Source organism: Clarias gariepinus, chromosome 4, assembly GCF_024256425.1.
Source record: "Clarias gariepinus isolate MV-2021 ecotype Netherlands chromosome 4, CGAR_prim_01v2, whole genome shotgun sequence".
Taxonomy (NCBI): domain Eukaryota; kingdom Metazoa; phylum Chordata; class Actinopteri; order Siluriformes; family Clariidae; genus Clarias; species Clarias gariepinus.
This window is the reverse complement of record NC_071103.1, coordinates 2,059,943-2,081,411: the sequence shown is the minus strand read 5'-3', so window position 1 is coordinate 2,081,411 and position 21,469 is coordinate 2,059,943. Positions and strand designations below refer to the sequence as shown.

The 21,469-nt window shown below is 40.6% G+C and overlaps 1 protein-coding gene and 1 long non-coding RNA gene across 2 annotated transcripts in view; both read right to left on the bottom strand.

Annotated features, from left to right (window-relative positions):
- Window positions 1-11,266, bottom strand: part of LOC128521013 (uncharacterized) — a 71,565-nt gene extending 60,299 nt beyond the window's left edge. Inside the window, exons 1-2 of the long non-coding RNA XR_008357979.1 lie at window positions 11,129-11,266; window positions 7,894-8,085 (exon numbers count right to left, since the gene is read on the bottom strand). This is a non-coding gene — a long non-coding RNA (uncharacterized LOC128521013). The remainder of the gene's footprint in view (window positions 1-7,893; window positions 8,086-11,128) is intronic.
- Window positions 11,267-17,556: 6,290 nt separating this feature from the next.
- On the bottom strand, window positions 17,557-21,143 carry sox4b (SRY-box transcription factor 4b). The gene has a single exon (XM_053494855.1). It carries the CDS (start codon window positions 20,520-20,522, stop codon window positions 19,449-19,451), a length of 1,074 nt encoding a protein of 357 aa, XP_053350830.1. The 5' UTR covers window positions 20,523-21,143; the 3' UTR covers window positions 17,557-19,448.
- Window positions 21,144-21,469: the final 326 nt, after the last annotated feature.

Below are 21,469 nucleotides of genomic sequence, written 5' to 3'. Positions count from 1 at the left end.
GTACTGTGTGTGTACATATTTTTACACTCTGTCTCGGTCACACACAGGCTGGGCAACTGAAGTAACACCAGATCATAAGACTGTCTCCAGAGGCTTGTACAGTGGTCCTTATGCATGAGGAGAGAACCGCTTCATGCGCTTACCTTCTTACGCTGACACTAACAAGTGGTTTGCTTATGGACACACAGCTGTTTAGTCCCAGTCCTGAGAGTTCTCATCACATTTGTGTGTGTGTGTGTGTGTGTGTGTGTGTGTGCGTGTGTGTGTGTGTGTGTGTGTGTGGCTCTGGGCCCGTAAGCATCTTAGGGAATAAAATCACTGCTAAGTGGCCAAAAATTCTCAGAAAGACACTATTTTGATCCTACTCTTAGGAGTAGGAGTAGGAGTAAGAGCTACTTCTCAACATTCTTAAAATAGGAAATCACTCCTATCTCCACCAAAACGTAGGAGAACTCCGAAGGTGTCTTTACTAGTTAGGAGTAGTGAGGAAATGGTGTTCAGGCAGAGAAGCACACAGAGAAGTGATGTTCTAGTAACACTGAGTGACACGGAGCTCATACAAGACATGTCTGGGAAAAAATTGTTGTTTTTTTTACACCGCGAGCGCTATGTAACTGGTCCATTACCGAACATGTTGTATACCATCTCTGCAGGGGACTGATACTTTACGCTTTTTTTCTTTAGGCACAGCTGCTCTTACGGCACCCCAGATTCATACATGAGACACAGCGTGAAATTAATGAAAAACGAGTCGTGGGCATCATCAATGGCACACACACTAAAATAATCGTATTTAAATATACATTTTGTGTGTTAATAATAAATTATTTGTTTGATTTTAGATTCTCTGTTATAAGCAGCACTTCATTACTTCCTTAACACGATGCCGTAAACTTTTCTTTGGTGCAGTCAACAACCTTTATGTCCTACTCTGAGCTAGGAATATTTTCAGTCCTAAATTAACTTTAAGTGCGATTCCTACGAGCGATCCTGAGACACGCAGTAAACATGGGCCCGGGTTTCCACTGGTCAGTTTTTTTTATCATGCAACTTCACCAAGCATTTAAATGCCCTAACATCACACGCATTCAGGACGTTTTTCCCGACTACATTTCTTGCGTGAAGTCGACAGTGTCCGTTGATTCTTCCCTAGAAAAGACCTCCTGCTTTTCTGTTTGGTAAAGCTAAATTATGAATCGTATTTAAATATGCCACATATTTATATTTTAGTTCTGTAAAGCTGCCTTGGGACCGCGTTTTGTTAAAAGCTACACAAATAAATTTAAATTGAATTGTAATAAGAATATAATAATAAATAATATTGTGAAACTAATGATGCAAAACATCATATTTAATTGTAACTTTACTGTTTAAAGAAAAACTCATAAAAGGCACGCTTTAAACCCCGTCGAGTCGCTCTAGCAGGCTGCTAATTACAAACATGGCTACGACTCGAGACACCGACATTAACGCAAAAACAATTTGTCACTTAATCAAGCTGCTTTCATTCCGTGTTATTAAAATAAATGAGTGATAAAATGGGAGAAAAATGAATTAAACAACTCGTTACCACCTGAAGCATTCGCTCGGATTCGCCATTGTTTTACAGTTTAGCGCCGCAGCAGGAACCATATTTGAGTATTTAAATATCAGCCGTTCCTTCCTAATTAAAATATACACTTTATTAAAAACTAACTAATGTCTCCTGTACAGGTTTCTATCTTCAACTTCATTTCAGTCTGAAGAAGGGGGATGGATGGATGAATGGTTCAATGGATAACTGGGTTTATGTACAGAAGGATGGACAGGGAGGGAGTTTGATGAATGGGTGAGCAGGTGAATGGATGAATGACTGAAAAGAGAGATAAAATATGGATGGATAAAATTTAGTGGATGAGTGCATGACTGAGTTGTGGAAATGTAGGGAAGAATGGGTGAATGATTGATTGATTGAATAGCGGGTGGGTGGACGGATGCTGTGTAGATGGATAGATGTATGGTAAACAGATGTTCTGGACTCAGAGACAGTATCAATGTTTAAGTCTAGGCTAAAAACCTATTTATTTAGCCAAGCATGTTTGGACTCCATTCAGGACTGGAGTTTCCTACAGTCTACCTGAGCCTCCAATAACAAACTGGACTCCATATGAACTTCTCCACATCTCCTGTTATACTGAACTTCCAGCCTCCTAACACACAGTATGAGTGCAGATCAATCCCTGCTATCCGTTATCACCCAGATGAGGATGGGTTCCCTGTTGAGTCTGGTTCCTCTCAAGGTTTCTTCCTTTTACCATCTCAGGGAGTTTTTCCCTCAGCACCGTCACCCTCGGCTCGTTCATCAGGGACGATCTGATCATTCTGATTTATACACATTTTCTCACATTTCAGACACATTTCCATATTTTCTTTTGATTCTGTAAACCTGTTTTGTGATAACTGTTAAAAGCGCTATACAAATAAAATCGAATTTAATTGGATGGACAGGAAAATTAATTATCGTGTTGATGTATGAATGCATGAAAGCATGGATGAATGAACTGATAAATGTCTGAATGAAAGTGGAGACGAGTAGGAGTTAATAAATGAAAGGACAGGGTAGAGGCATGAAGAATTAATGAGTGGGCCAAAGAATAGATGGATGAAAGCCTGGTTGGGGGCTGCAGGGGTGAACGGTTTTGTGGATAATAGAATAGATATGTAGATGGATGGATGAATAGGCTGAATGACTAGGTGTTTGGATGGATGGATGAATAAATGAATGATTGGGTGTTTGGATGGATTTATGGATGGATGGATGGATGACTGAATGATGTAGTGGATCTTTTCCTCACTTTTTGGGTTGGGATCTTATCTGTACCCTCTTTACAAAACAAACTGAATAGTGTTTGTGCTGTGATGTAATGCTGAAACCTCTCCCTGTGGAGATACACTCCCTTCAGACTCGTCTCTTCTCAGGCCCTTTGTTGCTAAGCTGCGGGAAAGTCCTTCATTATTTTTGACCCCTTACCGTAGTATGAAATCAGGCCTTGCCTTTATTTTACTTCCTAAAAGTGAAGCAAGGACGAGAGACGGAGAGTGAGAGAGCAGGGAGATTAAGAGCAGGAGAAAGCGGAAGATAGTTTATGGTGCGGAAACCCGAGCGGTGACGAGACCTCGTGGTACGAGCAGCGCTTCAGCAGCAGCGGGAGTGACGTCCCGAGACGGAAGCTGTCTACGTGGGTGTGAAGCTAGAGACTCGTCCAGACATTAGGTGTGAAACAGATGTAACTTCTAAAAACTGTATAATGAGAAACAAAAATGTTTGAATTATGAAACACCTGATTTACAGTACCTCCTTACAGTACCTTTTAACTAGCCTCATTTTATCGCGTTATTCTCCCTCACAAATATTCCAGACAAACAGGACACGCGTCTACGAGCCGCCCGAAGGTTAGCGCTGCATCCCCTGAGTTAGTGAAGAATTATACTCTATAAATCATTGTCCCATTTGTTACAGCTTCCTAACACCAATGTGTTCATCCATCTCATTCATCATTATGTCATTTTTATTTAATACTTTAACCATAAAATATTCACAATCCTAAAAGTTAATAACACGTTGCTTTGTCGCTCGCCTAGCCTAATAGCTTAAGACTAACTTTAACCTAGTTTAAGTTTCCTGGACAGTAGGGTTTTTGGGGGTAAAGTCCTTGATGATGGGACAAAATGTCTCGAGCGTTTGTGAATACTACACAGCGATAATCTGCGCCTCTTAACGCCCGGCACCTGGCTCCGTCTCCTCCATCAGGGATAATTCAGCGCACAGCTCATTGCCTTCATCGTCTGACGCACGGGCCATTTTTATGGATTCACCCTCAGGGCCGTGTTCAAACACATTAGCCTCTTTTTCCCCGTCGTCCCCAAAACCTCCATCGGAGCCGGAAAGGCCGCGAACAGGCGAGGTTTATTGAGAAGGCGAAGCGAAGCACCATGGGGCCGAGACGGTGCGGAGACAAGCGACAGGATCATTGGATTCGGTCACGGAGTTGTGGGTAAAACTCATCTATCTGACTCTGGGAAGCGGGAATGAGGTGTCTTTAGAGGAACGGGACGCTCAGGAAGGATGTAATGCAATCGGGTAATGAGGCGAAGCGCTAACGGCTACGCTGCAGGAAGTACAGGAAGTTGTGCACAGTCAACACTGGGGCTTGTAGAGTGAGCGCGGAGTAGACCGGACACCGAGCAAAGTGTAGAGCAAATATTAGTGCTGATGAAAAAGTGCAGTGGTACGGAAAGTGTTAAACCTCGAGCTAGAGCAGGGACAGATTTAAAAGCAAATACTCCGAGTTAATGATTCTTTGCAGATTTTTCGACAATAGGGCAAGCTGCGTTTTTTTCTGTTTAAGAAAAAAAAAAAAAGAGGTTGGCAGGGGGAACGTCGTGGCTGCAAAGAAGGAACCAAGTTCTTTTGCTAATGATGATAAGTGTGACTATAAACTAATGGCATAAAAAATAAATAATAAATTTTAAACAATGTTCGTGTCAGAAACCTGATGTGGTTTAAGGGAAATAAAATGCATGTTGGGATTCTTTTTCTAATTCCACGTCATAACATCTCGCCATTATTGCTTATTTTCCTGTAACAGCACTACACACATGTTTATTACTTTTACAAGGGCTGTTCAAGTCAAAGCGGGACGTTTTATTGTACGGAATAACAGAATAGTTCTGAGAATCCCTTCTCCCTTTATGTCTCTATATAATCCCCTGATACACTAGTGCACTTCTCCCAGTGTCTCACTAGAGCTTGGACACCATCAAGGTAGAAAGTTCTCTCAGTACGCCGAAGCCACGATCGGACTGCCTGACTGATTAACGTCTGAAACACCAGCCTCCCATGAACTCCTCGTGGAAATGTCTCGGAGCACGATGTGGCGATAACTCCCAGCTGAGTTCCTGTAACAACCCGGAAAAAATAGTTGCCACTCCTTTGATTAGCATTGTTAGATATTTAATTATTAAAAATGCAATCATTAATGATGGATTTTCCAAAAAAAAAATTAAATTAAAGAAATCATTTAAATAAAATTAAATAAAAAAAGATGAAAGATAACAAATCTCAGTATTAAAAAAAAAGATATTATATTTAATATGAAAGAATTTTTAAATGGTTTGTTAAATCGCTGTATAGTTTATCTACAAGCGAACACAAATAAGATTTTTTTTCTTCCAAAATCCAATTGGTTGCTCTGATCCTGAATCAGAAACTAATCAGATCCACAAATGGAAAATAAAGCAGGAACGAATCCGCCCGTCCATCCATGCGTCCATTTCACACCAGTTTAACGTTCCCAATGATGCTGAAAAGCTTATCTAAGAGCTAATCAATTTAAATACGGCAAACCGGTGACCAGCTAATGTTTTGATTGGACAGATGGGTCGAGTGACCTTTGACCCTGCAACCGGCAAAGCCAGAGCCACTTTCGCGCTTTACGTTTGAGCTGACTGGGTTAATCAGGCGTGTGATTGGAGCGTCTCGAGAGCAGTTTCGGCTCACATCCGACCCCCTGCCGGTTCTCTCTCACGTCACTGACCATCGCACGTCTGACAACCAGCAGCGTTTGATACGAACCAGAGATGTCCGAGCTTTAGAAACATGTAGCAAGAGTTTTATTCTTGTCTACACCATAACTGTAGTGTTCGCTGTTTTAAAAAAAAATCAATAATTAAATATACATTTTTTTCTTTATTTTTTCCAAGGGTTCACTGGTGCCATTTTAATATTCCTATGACTTAAAAAGGAAGAAAATCCTATTTGCTTGTACTGAATACATAAAACCACAAAACATCTAATCTTGTGATGAGGCTTGGAAAAAAAAAGTGAAGAAATAAAAATCCTCACTGGTTTATTAATTACCCAATAAAATTCCACTCTGTTATAAAACCTTCTCCTTTAGCCATCAAAAAATGTAAAGAGATTCCGCTGTAATTTAATTTTAACCACGGAGAGGATTGAACATTTCATGTCAAATGTGACTGCTTCCATGTCCATCGCCATGGAGACAACTAACGAGTTTCGGTTAAGGATTTTCTAAACGTTTTAGAATTTTTTTGATGTCTCATCATGATTAGCATCATATCACCCGGCTCTGCTTCGCACCCGACCAGAACACAGCTTTCTGGTTGCCTCTGCCAGAAGGTTCCAGATGTAAATGTTGACAATGAGCATTTAAAAATTTGTGCACAAGCATTTAAACAGGAACAAAATAAAAATGTAGTAGATGAAGGACGGGTCCAAGATGTCCACAGAATGACACACGAAGGAGACTCTGGAACGATCACCAGGATTTTGTGGGGCGCCAATACTTTTTGCAGTCACAAAGAAATGTATGAAATGTGAACACAGTGCCTCGATGTGCTGAGACTCAAATCATCCCTCACTGTACGTATGGACTGTTTCATAAATAATGTATATTATAAAGTTTTTATATTATAAATTTTTTGTATTTTTTTGTGTGTTTTTTTTTTTAAATAAACTTCCATAAGCGACACTCTGACATTTGCAAGATGTTCATCTCTCACAGCCGCACACTCACGGGTTTCGTCATCTCTTGGCTCGCTCACTTCGGCTGCCAGCTTGATAAAAACACGTGAGTGTACAGGAGGGGTCTGTGGGTGTGTGTGTGTGTGTGTGGCTGGCTGTCGCCCCCCCCCCCCCCCCACACACACACACACACACACACACACACCGCCCCCTCCTGTACTCCTTACCCCCTCCCTAATCGCATTTCATTGGCTCCTGATGACATCATGACGAGCCTTTCAAGCGCTCGGTGCAACTTCACCAAGTCTGCTTTGCCCTCAGACGTCTGCAGAATACAGAACATACAACAACACCGCGGGGTGCAGAAGTTTGTACACCCCATGAAAGTGTATAATACACGTGCACGAATAAATATTACTCTTAATGCTGGTGGATCACCTGATAATCCACAAGATAAACCTATAATACACATTTTTAAAACAAAACTGTTCTAAAAAACCTTCTTGCGTCACATATATACATATACACAAAGAATCTTAATAAAAGAAACTGGGAATTAAATTCAAATTTATTTATAGTTGTAATTTTTTTGTGTTAATTTCTGCACTCAAACGTTTCGCTTTAACCCACGTGCTACGCTACACGCCCGAGTTTGTGTAAATTTTGCACAAAAGCTGTCTTCAGTTTACAACCTCAGCCGTGTGGCCTCGAACCGTAAAACGAGTTTCTGTGGTTTTATGTTCAGATTACAATGTCAACATTAAACCCCTTTTGTGTAAAACTAGCAGCTGAAATAAATCAATTTCAAACCAAATCCATAACAGACTAGTTGTTCATTCAGGACAAAAGTAATGGCTCCCTATAAAAGGAGGTGGAGCTGGTGTGTATCTACGGGAGCTGAGACGCTGCTGAGACGCTGCTGAGACGCTGCATTACTGAAGGATTTAACGCGCGCTGATGTTAGGAGGCGCCGCTTCAGCATTAACATTCTGTTGACTCTCTGTGAGTTTTGTGGGCGTGGCTACATAGAAACTTTCTGTAATTCCACTCATTTATTTAAAACAAAGAAAATCATCAAGTAAACTATTTTTATACTGTTTGGAATAAAATAATATCGACATACAACTTTAGTGGAAGTTTAACCGAGACAGATGAGGCTCATTAAAAAAACAAACAAATAAATAATTCATTTAAACCCCGGATTAGTTACTATAAGAGTTTATATGTAATTTCACTCACATTTTAACGTGAACCTTTTGTAATTGTTTGTTTTGTGTTTTTTTTAAGACCAAATTTGATCCGTTTTCTCAAACATCACAATTCAACAAAATTAAATTTAGAAATGGATCCAACAGCTCGATACTCACAAGAAGCTCCACACTGTTGTCCGTTCAGACATGGTGCAATAATCCCAAGGCATGTAATAATCCAGGATCGGAAAAGAGAATTGTGGGTAATCCGTTAAAATCCATAAATCGCTCCCAAATCAGCGTAATCCAAAATCCTGAGAGTTGAGCGTAGCCGTGAAAGAGAGTCTCCTTATAAAGAAATCCAGAGATCTGAAAGAGATGTACACGTTCAACATTATTACCTGCAGCAATGACGATCAATGCTCCTGTTTAAATCAGGGCCACGCCCTTTTGTTCACATGCACGCTGTGTAGAACTCCGGATTCTTATCATTCTAATGCGGTTTTGTTTCTATAGTAACGGCTCGTTTAAACCATGTGAGGAAGAACTTCATGTATGGAAGGAGTCTCCAGTGCGAGGCATTTAAACAATCAGAGCTAAAACTGTAACTTCAAGATGTCTGACAGAGGTCCAGTGTCTTTCAACCTTAATGGTTTGGAAGTGTAGATGTGACAGACAGCGAAATAAAATGTGTCCTGAAACAGTCTTTAGATCGTTCTTTATGAGTCTATATATCTAAAGGGAAGCATTTTGGAGATTGCACAACCCTCCTGTCTGACCGTAAGCACACAACAAAGGATTTTGTTATAGACAGAACCCTAAAAATGTTTCACTGTTTTTTATACATTGTCAGTTTCTTTTAAAACTGTATTTTTTTTTTTGTGTGAACTCAAGATTAAAAACTTCCCATAATCCCAGACACATTGGGCTAGGTGCTGGTTGGATGCTTAACAGTTCTACATTCTTAAGAGCTTTCCAAGAGTAATACAAAGGACGTTCTTTGGGTTCTTTTTTTTCCTCATTAGTTCTACTGAGAATATATAAATATTTTCTCCAGAGAGACACACTGGACATTCTGGGGTTCTAAGTGGAACCTTCATTTTGCACGTAACTCAATTCAATTGGAATATGTCTTAACCTGACCTGTAATATGGGAACCCATGTAGAGCCATGTCTCTTGAAAACGATGCTGAAGTGAGGGAGTGCGAGACGGACAGGACTTTCGTTCCTAAAGACGGTTCCTGTAAGCTTTTTGTTTGTATTATTATTTTTTTATTTTAAAATATAGGTGTGTGAATAGAACAAAAAAAAAGTTATCTTTCTGATGCAATTCCTAATACCTGTTTTCAAAAAGTTCTCTGTAAAGCAAAATGGTTCCTAAGTATTAATCAGAAACCCTATTAGAGTCTCCTAATAGTCTGTACGTAATCGTTTAGATGTTACGTACAACTCGTTACGGCTTCCTACACCGTGATTAGGGTTACTTTGGACATTTGAAAGGTAGATATCTTATTAAGGTACCTATAAAGGTAGATGTAGTAGAAGAGTGTGTGGCTTTAATAAACCCGAAACCTCAGATCAAACAAAGTTAACTATAAAGTTGTTATTAGAGTGTAAATATGAAGTGTGTTAGACATCCATGTGTGTGTGTGTGTGTGTGTGTGTGTGTGTGGTCAGCACAAAACAAAAGAAAGTTACTACGACTAGCAGTTTAGTTTGAGAAATTTCCATCATTAAAAAAAAAAAAAAAAAAAAATGTACAAAAGCGCACGCTACACATCATCATCATCATCATCATCATCATCTAAAGAGTCGGTTTAACTTTATCCTTTTTGTTTGTTTGTTCATTTTTTTCTTTATGAACACATTTAAACATAACTGCATTACTTCTGAAGTTCACTGCACTTGCACTTATCTCACACTCAAGCTTCCCTTTATTATTTATCTAGAAAACACACACACACACACATACACACACACAATTATGTATAAAATGGTGTGAAACTTCTACACAAAATATAACAGCATGGTGTGTTAATGATGATGTAAAGTGCTGTAATCAATGAGTGTGTTCTGAGTGTAGATGTGTAGATGTTGTATATCTGTGACCTCCACACACACCGTGACTAGGGCTACATTGGATGTTTGGAACAGTAGATACTTGGAAAGGTTCTCTAAGAAAAAAAGAGATTGAAAGATACCGCAGATGAATAAAGTTTTTTTTTTTTTTTACAGTGAAACATTTTCAGCGTAAAGTTGTTATTGTAACAAAAATGTGAAGTGTGTTAGACTTCTCTGCGTGTGTGTGTGCATGTGTGTGTGCGTGGCCAGCACAAAACAAAGGGAAAGTTAGCGAGACTTGCAGTTAAGTTCGAGGAAATTCCATCTGTGAAAAGAACAAAATGTACAAAAGCGCACATCACTTGAAGTGTCAGATTAACTTCATCATTTATGTTTGTTTGTTGATTTCTTTAGTAAACATATTTGAACATGAATGCATTACTACACAACTTTTAAAGTACACTTGCACAAATCTCACACTCAAGCTTCCTTTTATATTTTATCCAGCAAAAAAACACACAAAAAAAATCATTTATAAAATCTTGTGAAATTTGCACAAAAAATGTAACAACGTGGTGTGTTAGTGATGATGTAAAGTGCATTACAGCAATGTGTGTGTGTGTGTGTGTGTGTGTGTGTGTGTGTGTGTGTGTGTGTGTGTGTGTGTGTGTGTGGTCGGTGCAGAACAAAGGAAAAAAGGAAAAGAGGAAACAAAGCATTGGGGCTGTATTGTACCTGTTGCTCATTTAGACGTTTCTTTGTAGAATTGTTTTATGCAAATCGAGTCAAAGTAGCGCTTAAAAACTTTGTGCGCGCGCGCGTTTGAAAGTGTCCATAGTTACTTTGATCATTGTTACAATAAAAATAAATAAATGAAACTATTTTGTTTGGGCGTTGTGTCTCGTGTTGCTGCTGCACTGCACCAGAGCGCGAGTGAAATCTACTGCATTATTACCTTCATTTCGATAAAAACAACTTTTTTTTTCAGCACAACTTCAAAGCAACATCAATTACATTAGAGCAGGACACAAAACATCCTTTGAAGTTTTAATGCAACCGAACAAAGCCGGTGCATGCACATCACCGCATTCTCGCGCCAAACACACAAGTAAGTAAACAAACAAGTAAACAAGTCAAATAAAATCTCGTTTGATGAACTGGGCATATCCACAGGAGCGCGCGCGCGGTGTCTCTGGTTTTACCCTGTAAAGCGGGGACAGAATGGGAGTGCCCGAGCGCGCACCGAGAAAACTTTTTCCTTTGATTTATTTAAAAAATGTTTCCTTTAAAACAACTGCTTCAAAGGGAAAGTGTGTGCACGCGCGGAAAAATAACAGAAATAACCGCTCACCTGTCCGGAGCTCGCGCACTCCGCATCCGCAGGATAAACAACAACAACAAGAAAGTTGTGTGTGTGCGCGCGTGTGTGTGTGTGTGTGTGTCCGTGCTGATGGGTCCCTTTGTTTCTCTCTGAGCGCGCGCGCGCGTGTGTGTGTGCGTGCACGTGGGATAGAAAAGAAAAGAAAAGATCGCGCCTTCTTCCTTTGAGCGCGAGAGTCCCGCCCTCACACGCGCGCAGAACAGAACACATAACTGGGATGAAAATATTTTATGAAAATGTTGTTGATCGCTGATGCGCTCACACCGGGTCTGTGCGCGTGCATCACAACTTCAGATGATGTTCGTGTCCTGCTTCAATGTAACTGATGTTAAAAAAAAATAAAGTTATCTCTAAAATGTTCTTTCTAAAGTGCTGAGAGGATCTGTGGAATTTCTCTTCATTAAAGGCAGTAAAAAAAAAAAGTGGCATGCTTCCTGAAATGATAAGGATTCCTCAAAGAACCTTCTGTATAAAATGTTTAAATTATGGACTACATAGTATTTGGCCAAACCTGTCAATTATATATTAATTGTTAATTTATTGTTAATTATTATTTATTGAATTATTCAATGTTTTACTCAATCAGGCCCCTTATCCCTCATGAAGGGCAATCATAATGCTATGGATATCAGAACATCTTGGACAATGTTATACTTTTTTTTTTTTTTTACTTTGTGGAAACAGTTTGTTGAAGGCTTTTTTCTACTCCAGCATGACTCCACCCCGAGCGCACAAAGCAAGAACTATAAAGACATGGTTTGATGAGTTCGGTGTGGAATAACTCGACCGGCCCGAACACAGAGCCCTGACTTCAACCCCACCGAGCACCTTTGGGATGAACTGGAACGGAGATTGCGAGCCAGGCCTTCTTGTCCAACATCATAAATGCTTGTCTGACCTCATAAATGCTCTTCTGAATGAATGGACACAGATGCACACAGAAACACTTCAACATCTTGTGGATGGCCTTCCAAAAAGAATGGAAGCTGTTAGAGCTGCAAAAAGAGGCCCGAATTCATTATAAAGTGTATGTATTTGAATACAATAAAATTGCAGGTTTGGCCAAATACGTTGTTCATGTAATGTGTATCTGACAAGGCAGCACAGTGGCTAAGTGATTAGGCACTGTTGCCTTGCACCTCCGGTTTCAGGTTCAATTCCTGGCTCGGGTTTGAATGTGTGGAGTCTGCGTGTTCTCCCCGTGCTTGGTGGGTTTCCTCCAGGTACTCTGGTTCCCTCCTACATTTCAAAAACATGCAGCTTAGGCTAATAGGTGTTCCCAAATTGCCTGTAGTGTGTGAATGAGTGTGTATATCTGTGTGCTTTGCAATTGATTGGCACCCCGTCCAGGCTGTACCCCACCTTGTGCCCTACTGTAAGTCACCTAGAGTTTCATCTCATTTCCCCATTTTGAACAGTTCTGGTCTGGAGAGGTCTGCAAAAAATTAGTAAAGGTTTAAAGAGGCCATAAAGTGGAATGTTTGTTTTGCATTTCGAAATTAAAGCAAAAAATTCCTAGAAGTTCTTCAAATGCTTAGTGATGGAACCTTCTAAAAGTGCCTCCAGACTAAAGACTCTAAGAGAGTAAATGGTTCCATAAAGAACCGAGTTTTTACTGAGTACCATAGAGCACTTCTCAGTGTGAATCTTTAGATGTATACATCTCAATAACATTATTCACAATCTTCAGGTATATCTCTTTCACATAACAGTTTTAACCTTCTAAACAGGTGCAACTCAGAATCTCTTCTGAAAACAAAACCCTTATTGTAGTGTTCTACTAAAAACGTTTAAGGATGTCCCCTGAAGCATAACTTAGTAATGCTCCCTGTGATGGCAAGTGACATCTACACTTCAGGTTCTTTAGGAGTTTTAATGTTTCTATCTTTACAAAGAGGTTGTAGGGGTCCATAAAGAACTTGAACTGAGGGGTTCTCAAAGAAATGCGATCATGTTGATCAAAGAACAATTTACAGCCACAGTTCTAGGCGCACAAAAAGTTTGAGGAACCTTAATTTATAACTCCTGATGCAACCTTCATTTTTTAAAGTGATAAAAGTATCTTAAAGAGTTTTTATATTATTATTATTATTATTATTATTATTATTATTTAAATGGTTTTATCTTTCTCAGTAGCATATAGACTTATAGCATTATCAAAAAATGAAGAAAAGAGGATTTTCAGTGAACAAAATGACCTTCAAACATGTCCTTAGAGCCATGGTTCTCAAAAATGTAGTGTTGTTCATGGACTAAAGTATTTGTTTGCAATTCATATTGATAGAAAAAAAAAAGTATAAAGCTTGCTGGTACATTTAACCCGCTTCATTTTTGAAAGTAGATGTTGAGTACAACTGAAGTACGGGTTCTGTGGATGTAGTATTTAGCTTTCTAAAGGGGTTCTACTTTAATTCCTTCCCTTTCAAATAAGCAATTGCAAAACTTTCTGTATCATCTTGTTTTAATGATTATGAAATAAAAAGATTAATAGTACTTCTTTGGATATTTAAAAGGAACTCCTCTGTTGTGGGGTACTACAAAGAACATTTCACATTCGTCTGCAGAGATAAATTGAAGAACATGTTAGGCCGATGAATGTAATGCAAGTTCATTGGATCTGACAGAACCCTTAAAATGTCAGCAGGTTCTTAGAACATTAGAAGTGTGTAATAGAACCCTGAACGATGAGTGAGGATTGTACTGAATGATCGTTAGATTAGACAGTCTCCATGTGATTTCCTTTTGCATCTCCACCAAGGGTTCGTTGGTAAGTTCTAGGTAAGGGATTTTCAAAGATGTTTCTTGGGATATTTTATAAAAATAAAATTTGTTAATTTACAGATGGCCCCACAGCATTCAATATAACTCTAAACTTACTCTTATCCTGTACAGGCTTGTGGCACAAGGCAGGGCACACCCTGGACGGAATGCCAGGTCATCGCAGGGCACAATCACACACACACACACACACACACACACACACACACACACACACACACACACACACACACACATTCACTCAACCACTACGGGCAATTGGAAACACCAATTATCCCACTCTGCATGTCTGTGGACTGTGGGAGGAAACTGGAATTCCTTGAGGAAACCCACCAAGCATGGCGAGAACATGACGGAATGACGGAACCTTAAAAGCACTTTTGTAAGTCACACTGAATAAGAGTGTCGCCAAATACCTGAATGTAAAATGTAGAAAATGCAAATTCCACACACAGACCTAAGGTGGGACTTGAACACTCCACCTTGGAGGTGCAAGGCCACACACAATGCTAACCGCTACGCCACCATAATTCTAAACTATAACCTGATAAAAAAGCCAGGCAGGTCCTTCCATAATAATTATGTGTAAGACTTTGCTGCAGTAACTAACGGTAGGCTAACGGTCTTTCCAAATTATCACAACACCCATTAATATAAGGATTAATGGACACACTTAGCGGCATTTCTTTTTGTAAAAAAAAAATCGTGATCATTCCTAAAAAGACAAATGACTAATTCAGAGTAATCCAAAACTCTGAATGAGAACTTTATCGGAATTCAAATTATTAAAATGTGTTGTGAAATTGTTCATATAACCGATGTCTGTTTCCGTGCAACAAAACAAAGAAAATGTGACAAAACAACTGCACTAAAGCTTTCGGTTTAATTATGGGTTTATCATCAAACATGTTATCTTGAGTTGCATAAGAATAGGCCCCCATGGGTTTAATCATTTTTATATGTTTACATTTTGAAATGTTGTTTAGCACATCATGCATTTTATTAGTGTATAGTTACAATATGACCAATATGCAATACATTCACAGTTCTTTGGCTCAATAAATGTGTTAGAGTTAGTGGGCTAAGCTTCAGCAGAATAGATAAAGCTTAAACTCCAAAGTATTGCCTCAATAGCTAAGTTATTGTACACTAGTTATTACCAGCAATTTTGGTAGTTCTTGACCACAGCAGACTGGGAACATCCCATAAAAGCAGCAGTCGTCTAGACATCAGCTCACTTAAAGCTGTTTAAATCCTTACATTTGCCCATTTTTCCTACTTCTAGCACATTGACTTTGAGAATAGCTCGCTCACTCGCTGCCTAATCAATCGCATACGTTGACAGGTGCCACTTCTACCAGATAATCTTATTCACTTCCTCTGTCAGTGGTTTTAATGCAACACACTTATACGCTCTTGTTGATTTCTTCTTTACAACATTAAAAGAGTCAGCCCATTTCCTTTTTCACAGGCCACTCAGGTGCTTGGTTGGTTTCTTGTTACATCAGGACTGGACTACTGCAACTCACCCCTGGAAGGTCTGCCTCTGTCCACCATTCCTCCTCTGAAGTTGGTCCAGAATGCAGCAGCATGTCTCATCTTCAACCTTCCCAAGTTCTCCCACACCACACCACTTCTCCGCTCCCTGCACTGGCTTCCTGTAGCTGCTGCATCAAATTTAGAACCTTGATGCTTGACTACAAAGCTAAAATCGGCCCAGCACCCACTTATCTCTCTGCTCTAATCACACCACGCGCTGCACCACGTTCCCTCCGATCCTCCAGCACTGTTCGGCTCGTCCCACCATCACTCAGGGATCGAGGAAGACATTCCTGCAGATTCTATTCTGTTCTGGCACCTGGATGGTGGAATGAACTTCCTCTAGATGTCCATAGAGCGGAGTCTTTGGCAGTCTTAAGATGAGCTAACTGAGCACATGAAGGCTTGCTAATTAGTTAATTAATAATGATTCTGTACCATAATTAGTATAGTAAGTTGTAGTTTATTTATGTTTTTATTATTATTTACACTAATCTTTTTTTTTACTACTCTGCATGCATTAAATTACCCCCGGGGGATAAATAAAGTTTTTTTTAAGTGAATTGAATTGAATTGAAATGACCAAGTGAGTAACTGAGCCGAACCATTAGCTTTTGGTAACAAGAAGATACAGTAAAGGTTTTGCTCGGTGAATAATTTCGAATTCTTAACTTGTTACTATTGATCTAGCAGTATTAAGTAATACATTATTACTGTTGTTAATTCCATAGATTTTGTTAGTTTCCAGTAGCGATACTCCAATCAGTCATGTTTAAGCAGGCTGGTGGTGTTAAAGTGCACGGCCAGATTTAAAACCAGTTAGCTGATTTGCACAGAACATAAAGTTTAATATAATCCATCTGTATCCATACATAAACCCCTCGACAACAATCTTTAAATGAAGTAGACTAAGTGAAACGATAGCTGTTCTAGTGCCATGACATGTTTATAGCTCAACAACATACACAAATTCTCAATTCCCCTTTTTTTTTCTTAAACAACACAACAGCTATTATAGAAACCTGAATCTGTGATACAGATCTCTATCCATCATGCGCTCCTTTATCCTGTATTCAGGTTTGCGGATCCACCATGCAGTAAAATACAAAAAGACCATGAGCAGGACCATTTAGCAAAGTTAAGTCAAAATTGTTTAGTGAACAGTAGATTGTTTGATTAAAGATTGATTATTTATTTATTTTATATTTTTCTGATGTTAAACCAAAAAAAATAACTAAAGCTGAATGTTTTATGAAGTAGGCTTGGTAAGCTAGCCTAGTGACCTAGTGACCCAGGTCCCAGCCTAATGGTTTATTCATTTGTTGATGTAGGTTAACTGAGTTCACACACACATATATGTAATACATAAATGAATAATCAAGTTATTTATTCAAATCAAAACTGACTTATTTTAACCTGGAACCGATGACTTTCAACCTTGAACATTTCTATTATTTTACTTTTGTTTATATGCTACTGGTTTCATGATCTCCTATTAACTGGTTTTATATTCCATCATGTATCATCAGGTTCCCTTAAAGACGTCATCATTAATATTCTGTGTGGACTTGCTCTTGATCAGTCATTTATGCAATCAAACAGAAAAAGAAGAAGAAAAACAAGTCATGAGGGCGTGTTAAGGTTCAGTTCCAGCTGACTTTATTTCCTTCCTGAAAAAAAACAAAAAACAAAACAAAAACAAAAAATCTGTACATGTGTATATTAACAATCTGACAGGCAGTGACTTGACACATGAGCTGGCATGAAGCCCCGCCCCTCCCCCCCCCTCATACCCCTTCCCCCTCACCCCTCAAATCCGAAATGCATTATGGCATGATTTGGATGCAAAACAAAGATTTCTTTTCTTTTTCTTTCTTTTTTTCTCTACACAGCATATTGCACAGAACATAAAGTTTAATATAATCCAACTGTGTATATACTATATTTATACATAAAACTCCTCGACAACAATCCTTAAAGGAAGTAGGCTAAGCGAAACGATAGCTGTTCTAGTGCCATGACATGTTTATAGCGCAACAACATACATAAAACACACACAATCTCTTTTTTTGCTTATAATAATAATAATAATAATAATAATAATACAGTCGACTGTACAAATTCACGATTTTTCCTAATTTTTTTCAGAACACAACAGCTATTATAGAAACCTGAATCTGTGATACAAAAGTCTATCCACCATGCCATAAAATACAAAAAACGATGAGCTATACGAGTAGAAAAAGACAGATTAAATATCCAAACACCATGATTTCATTTTTTTTTCGTTCGATATTCTTAAAAAAGAAAACAAAAAACATTTTTTTGCAAAATGCTATAAAAATGATCGATTAAAGCTACAATAACTGACTGAGTAAGAGCTGATCTGTGATGTCCCTTTAAAGCAGGGTTTCATGTTAAAAAATTGTGTGTGTGTGTGTGTGTGTGTGAAGGAGAGATTGGAGCTGTAAACACAGACAGGAGGTCAAATTTCGCTTTAAGCCACCCACCTAGAATAAAAAATATATTCAGAGAGGGGAAAAAAAATCTGGAGAAAAAGCTGGTTTACAAATCATCAACGAATCGCCACACCCCCTTTTTCCTTTTTGTTTTTTTTTTTCTTTTGTTTTTTTTTTAAATATAGATTTGTACAAAAATACACTGAGAAAATAATCAAACGCTCTCTTTTCTCTCCAAAAAAGTCTACATTTAAATATAAAAAGAAATTAAAACAAAACCAAAAAAATAGCCCTTCTTTTTAAGGAGAAGGAGTGTGAACAAACAAAACAAAAACAAACAAAAAAAAGATTTTTTTTTTTCTTTTTTAAAAATGCAATGCTTGGCTGGTATATAAATACATCCTCATATATATTTATAAAAACAATGGCATCTGAACAAACAAACACACAATGATGGACAAGAGTATATAAAAACAGGAGAGTTTTGGTCCTGATTAGTTTAAAAAAAGAACTTTTAGCACAGATCTGAGTTTGAATCCTGAAGTTCAGAATGAAAAACAGCTGGTGATTTTTTTATTTTTATTTGTTTGTTTGTTAAGTCCAGCATGGCGCCACCTAGCCACCTGAAACCAACCTACTGCTAGTGAACTGTTCCACAACAAACCGTGACGCGCCAGAGGACAGACACACCACGCCCCCCCCTCCTTCTTTTAATAATAAAGGGTTGTCTTAAAGTCTCGTTCATGTCTCCACTCCTCCTCCAAAAACAAACCGAAAAACACCCGAACAGCCTATTTCTGTACCTCTTAAGCGTTAAAAAGTCACGTGGTTGGATCCTTTTTGTTTGTTTGTTTCTTGTTTTGTTTCTAAAGATGACTGAAAACAGCTTCTCGTGCAAATCAAATCACAGTTTTTTTTTTTCTTTCCAGTTCCGACTTTTTTTTTTTGCAATATGATCTTGTTTATTTGTTTGTTTGCGCGCATGGACATGGACAGGGACATTTCTCCTGCTTCATCTTGTCCTCCTCTTCATGCAAATACTTCAACGTCCTTTTCAGTCCTGCTCCAGCTCTAAAAACAACATCCCTCTGTGTTCCGGCCACGCGCCTCTGCGACTCCTCTTCTCATGTATTATTATTATTATTTCTTTAATTTAAATGTTTTTTTTTTTTATCAATGCACAAAACTTGATGTTTGCAGTAATGCAATGCGACTCTGCAAATGCAACACGATGCAGCTCAATGCACCGACGCACATGCCTCCTCCTCAGTCCCTTCTTCTTCTTCACTCCTCTCTCTCTCTCTCTCTCTCTTTTTAACTTAAACGCAATTTTTCTTTCCTTTTTGCGCGGTTTGATTCCTGAGACGCAGAATCCCGTCTCAACGCAACTCCGTCGTGAAACAATTTCCCCTTGATTTCTTTTCGATGTTTGTTTGTTTGTTTGTTGCTTGTTTCAGCCCCGCGTGTGTGCGTGCATATGTGTGTGTGCGCGCGCGCGCTCCCGCTCCGCTGGTTCAGTAGGTGAACACGAGGTTGGAGATGGTGGACTCGAGCCAGTCCCGTGAGATCATCTCGGTCACCTCGGGCGTGCAGTAATCGGGGAACTCGAAGTGAGATCCGGCGCACGACTCGAAGCTCGAGTCCCAGTCGCGGTCGAGCCCCGGAGAGCACGAGGACGCGGAAGAGGAGCCGAGGCTGCCCAGGGACGTGCTGTCGTACCCGGGGCTCGCGCGGCGTCCGACCTCCGCCATGTCGTCCTCAAACTCCTCATCCGACGAAGAAGAGGACGACGAAGAGGACGAATACGACGACGATGACGCTGATGATGAAGGGGAGTGGGACGCGGAGGGGGCAGGCGAGGGCGCGCGGATGGCGCGGTGCGAGTCCTCGTACAGACTCTGCGCGTCGCCGAACTCGGTGGAGCTGCTCAGGGTCGGGCTCGCTGGAACGCTTTCTCCTCCTCCTCCTCCTCCACCGGTTCCTGCCGCTCCGGGTCCGAAGACGTAAACTCTTTTGGGTTTCTTGTTAGACTTGTAGAGCGCGTGGTGATCCGGTTCATGCGCTGCGGCGGCTGATTTCTGCGCCACCCTGTGCGCTTTGCTGTGACCCGCCGGTTTGGAGCTTCCGCTCTTTTTGGAGTTTGCCTTCAGCACGGCGCCGCTCACCGCGCTCGCCTTCTCCCCGGTCTTGGTGCCTCCTCCTCCTCCTCCTCCTCCGCCGCCGCCGCTCGCCGCCTTGGCCTTTTTCCGCGGCCGGTACTTGTAGTCCGGGTAGTCCGCCATGTGCTTGAGGCGCAGGCGCTCCGCCTCGCGGATGAACGGGATCTTGTCGGTGTCCTTGAGCAGCTTCCAGCGCTTCCCGAGCCGCTTGGAGATCTCCGCGTTGTGCATGTCGGGGGACTGCTCCATGATCTTGCGCCGCTCGATCTGCGACCAGACCATAAACGCGTTCATGGGCCGCTTGATGTGTCCGCTGGGAGTCTTACACCAGCCCGGGTCCACGAGCTTCTCGGCTGAGGCGGCGGACAGCTCCGCGTCCGTCATCAGCCCGGGCTCCGGACTCTCCGCGCCGCTCGACTTCTGCACCATCCCGGTGTGCGCGAGCGCGAATCCCACCGTGAAACTGTAAGAGAGCGCCGCAGCACACAGACTCCACTTCCGCTCTCACCAGCAGCCCTGGAAAGTTTGATGGTTGTTGTTGTTGTTGTTGTTGTTTCCTTCTTTTTAATCCGTGTTAATTATGATGATGATTAATAATAATAACAACAATAATAATAATAATAAAGTTCGCACGACACTCAGTGCGCGGACACACTCTCCGGCTCGCGCCGTGTCCGCTCTCCGTTCATGTTCGCGCGCGCGTGTGTGTGTGTTTCAGCTGCAGGTTGGTGCAGTAGTAGTTGCAGTAGTAGTAGTTGCAGTAGTGCTGCGCTTCCCATCTGCGCGCATACACACAGATACACACACCTATATATATACACACACACACACACACACACACTGAGAGAAGTGTTTCGGTGCTTTCGAACTGACACAGCTCGCGCGGCTTTATCCCTGCGCGAGGCCAAACCGGTACAGGCGCAGTAGCCAATCAGAGCCTGTCTCCAGCCTGCCCCCTGCCGAGAGGCCACGCCCCCCGAACGCGCTGATTGGCTGTCTGGAGGAATCTAATAATAATCGGCGCGTGCAATGAGCGGCTCTGGCTCTGACCTCATTCCTGTAAACTTATTATTTATTTTTTTTTAAAGACAAAGCTGATGAGCTCATCAAGGTGGCTTAATAAGAGTTTTATTCCTTATTCACCTTCTTCTCCCTCACACACGTGTGCGTATGCATTAACATATGATGCTTTTTCATGTAATGTAATATTTAAATCATGCATGCACAGCACCGGGTCTGGGTTCGAGTCCCCTTTCGTGGGGTCTGTGTGCATGGGGTTTGCATGTTCTCCCTGTGCTTGATGGGTTTCCTCCGGATACTCCGGTTTCCTCCAACAGTCCAAACACATGTAGAGTAGGCCTTCCCAAATTGGCCGT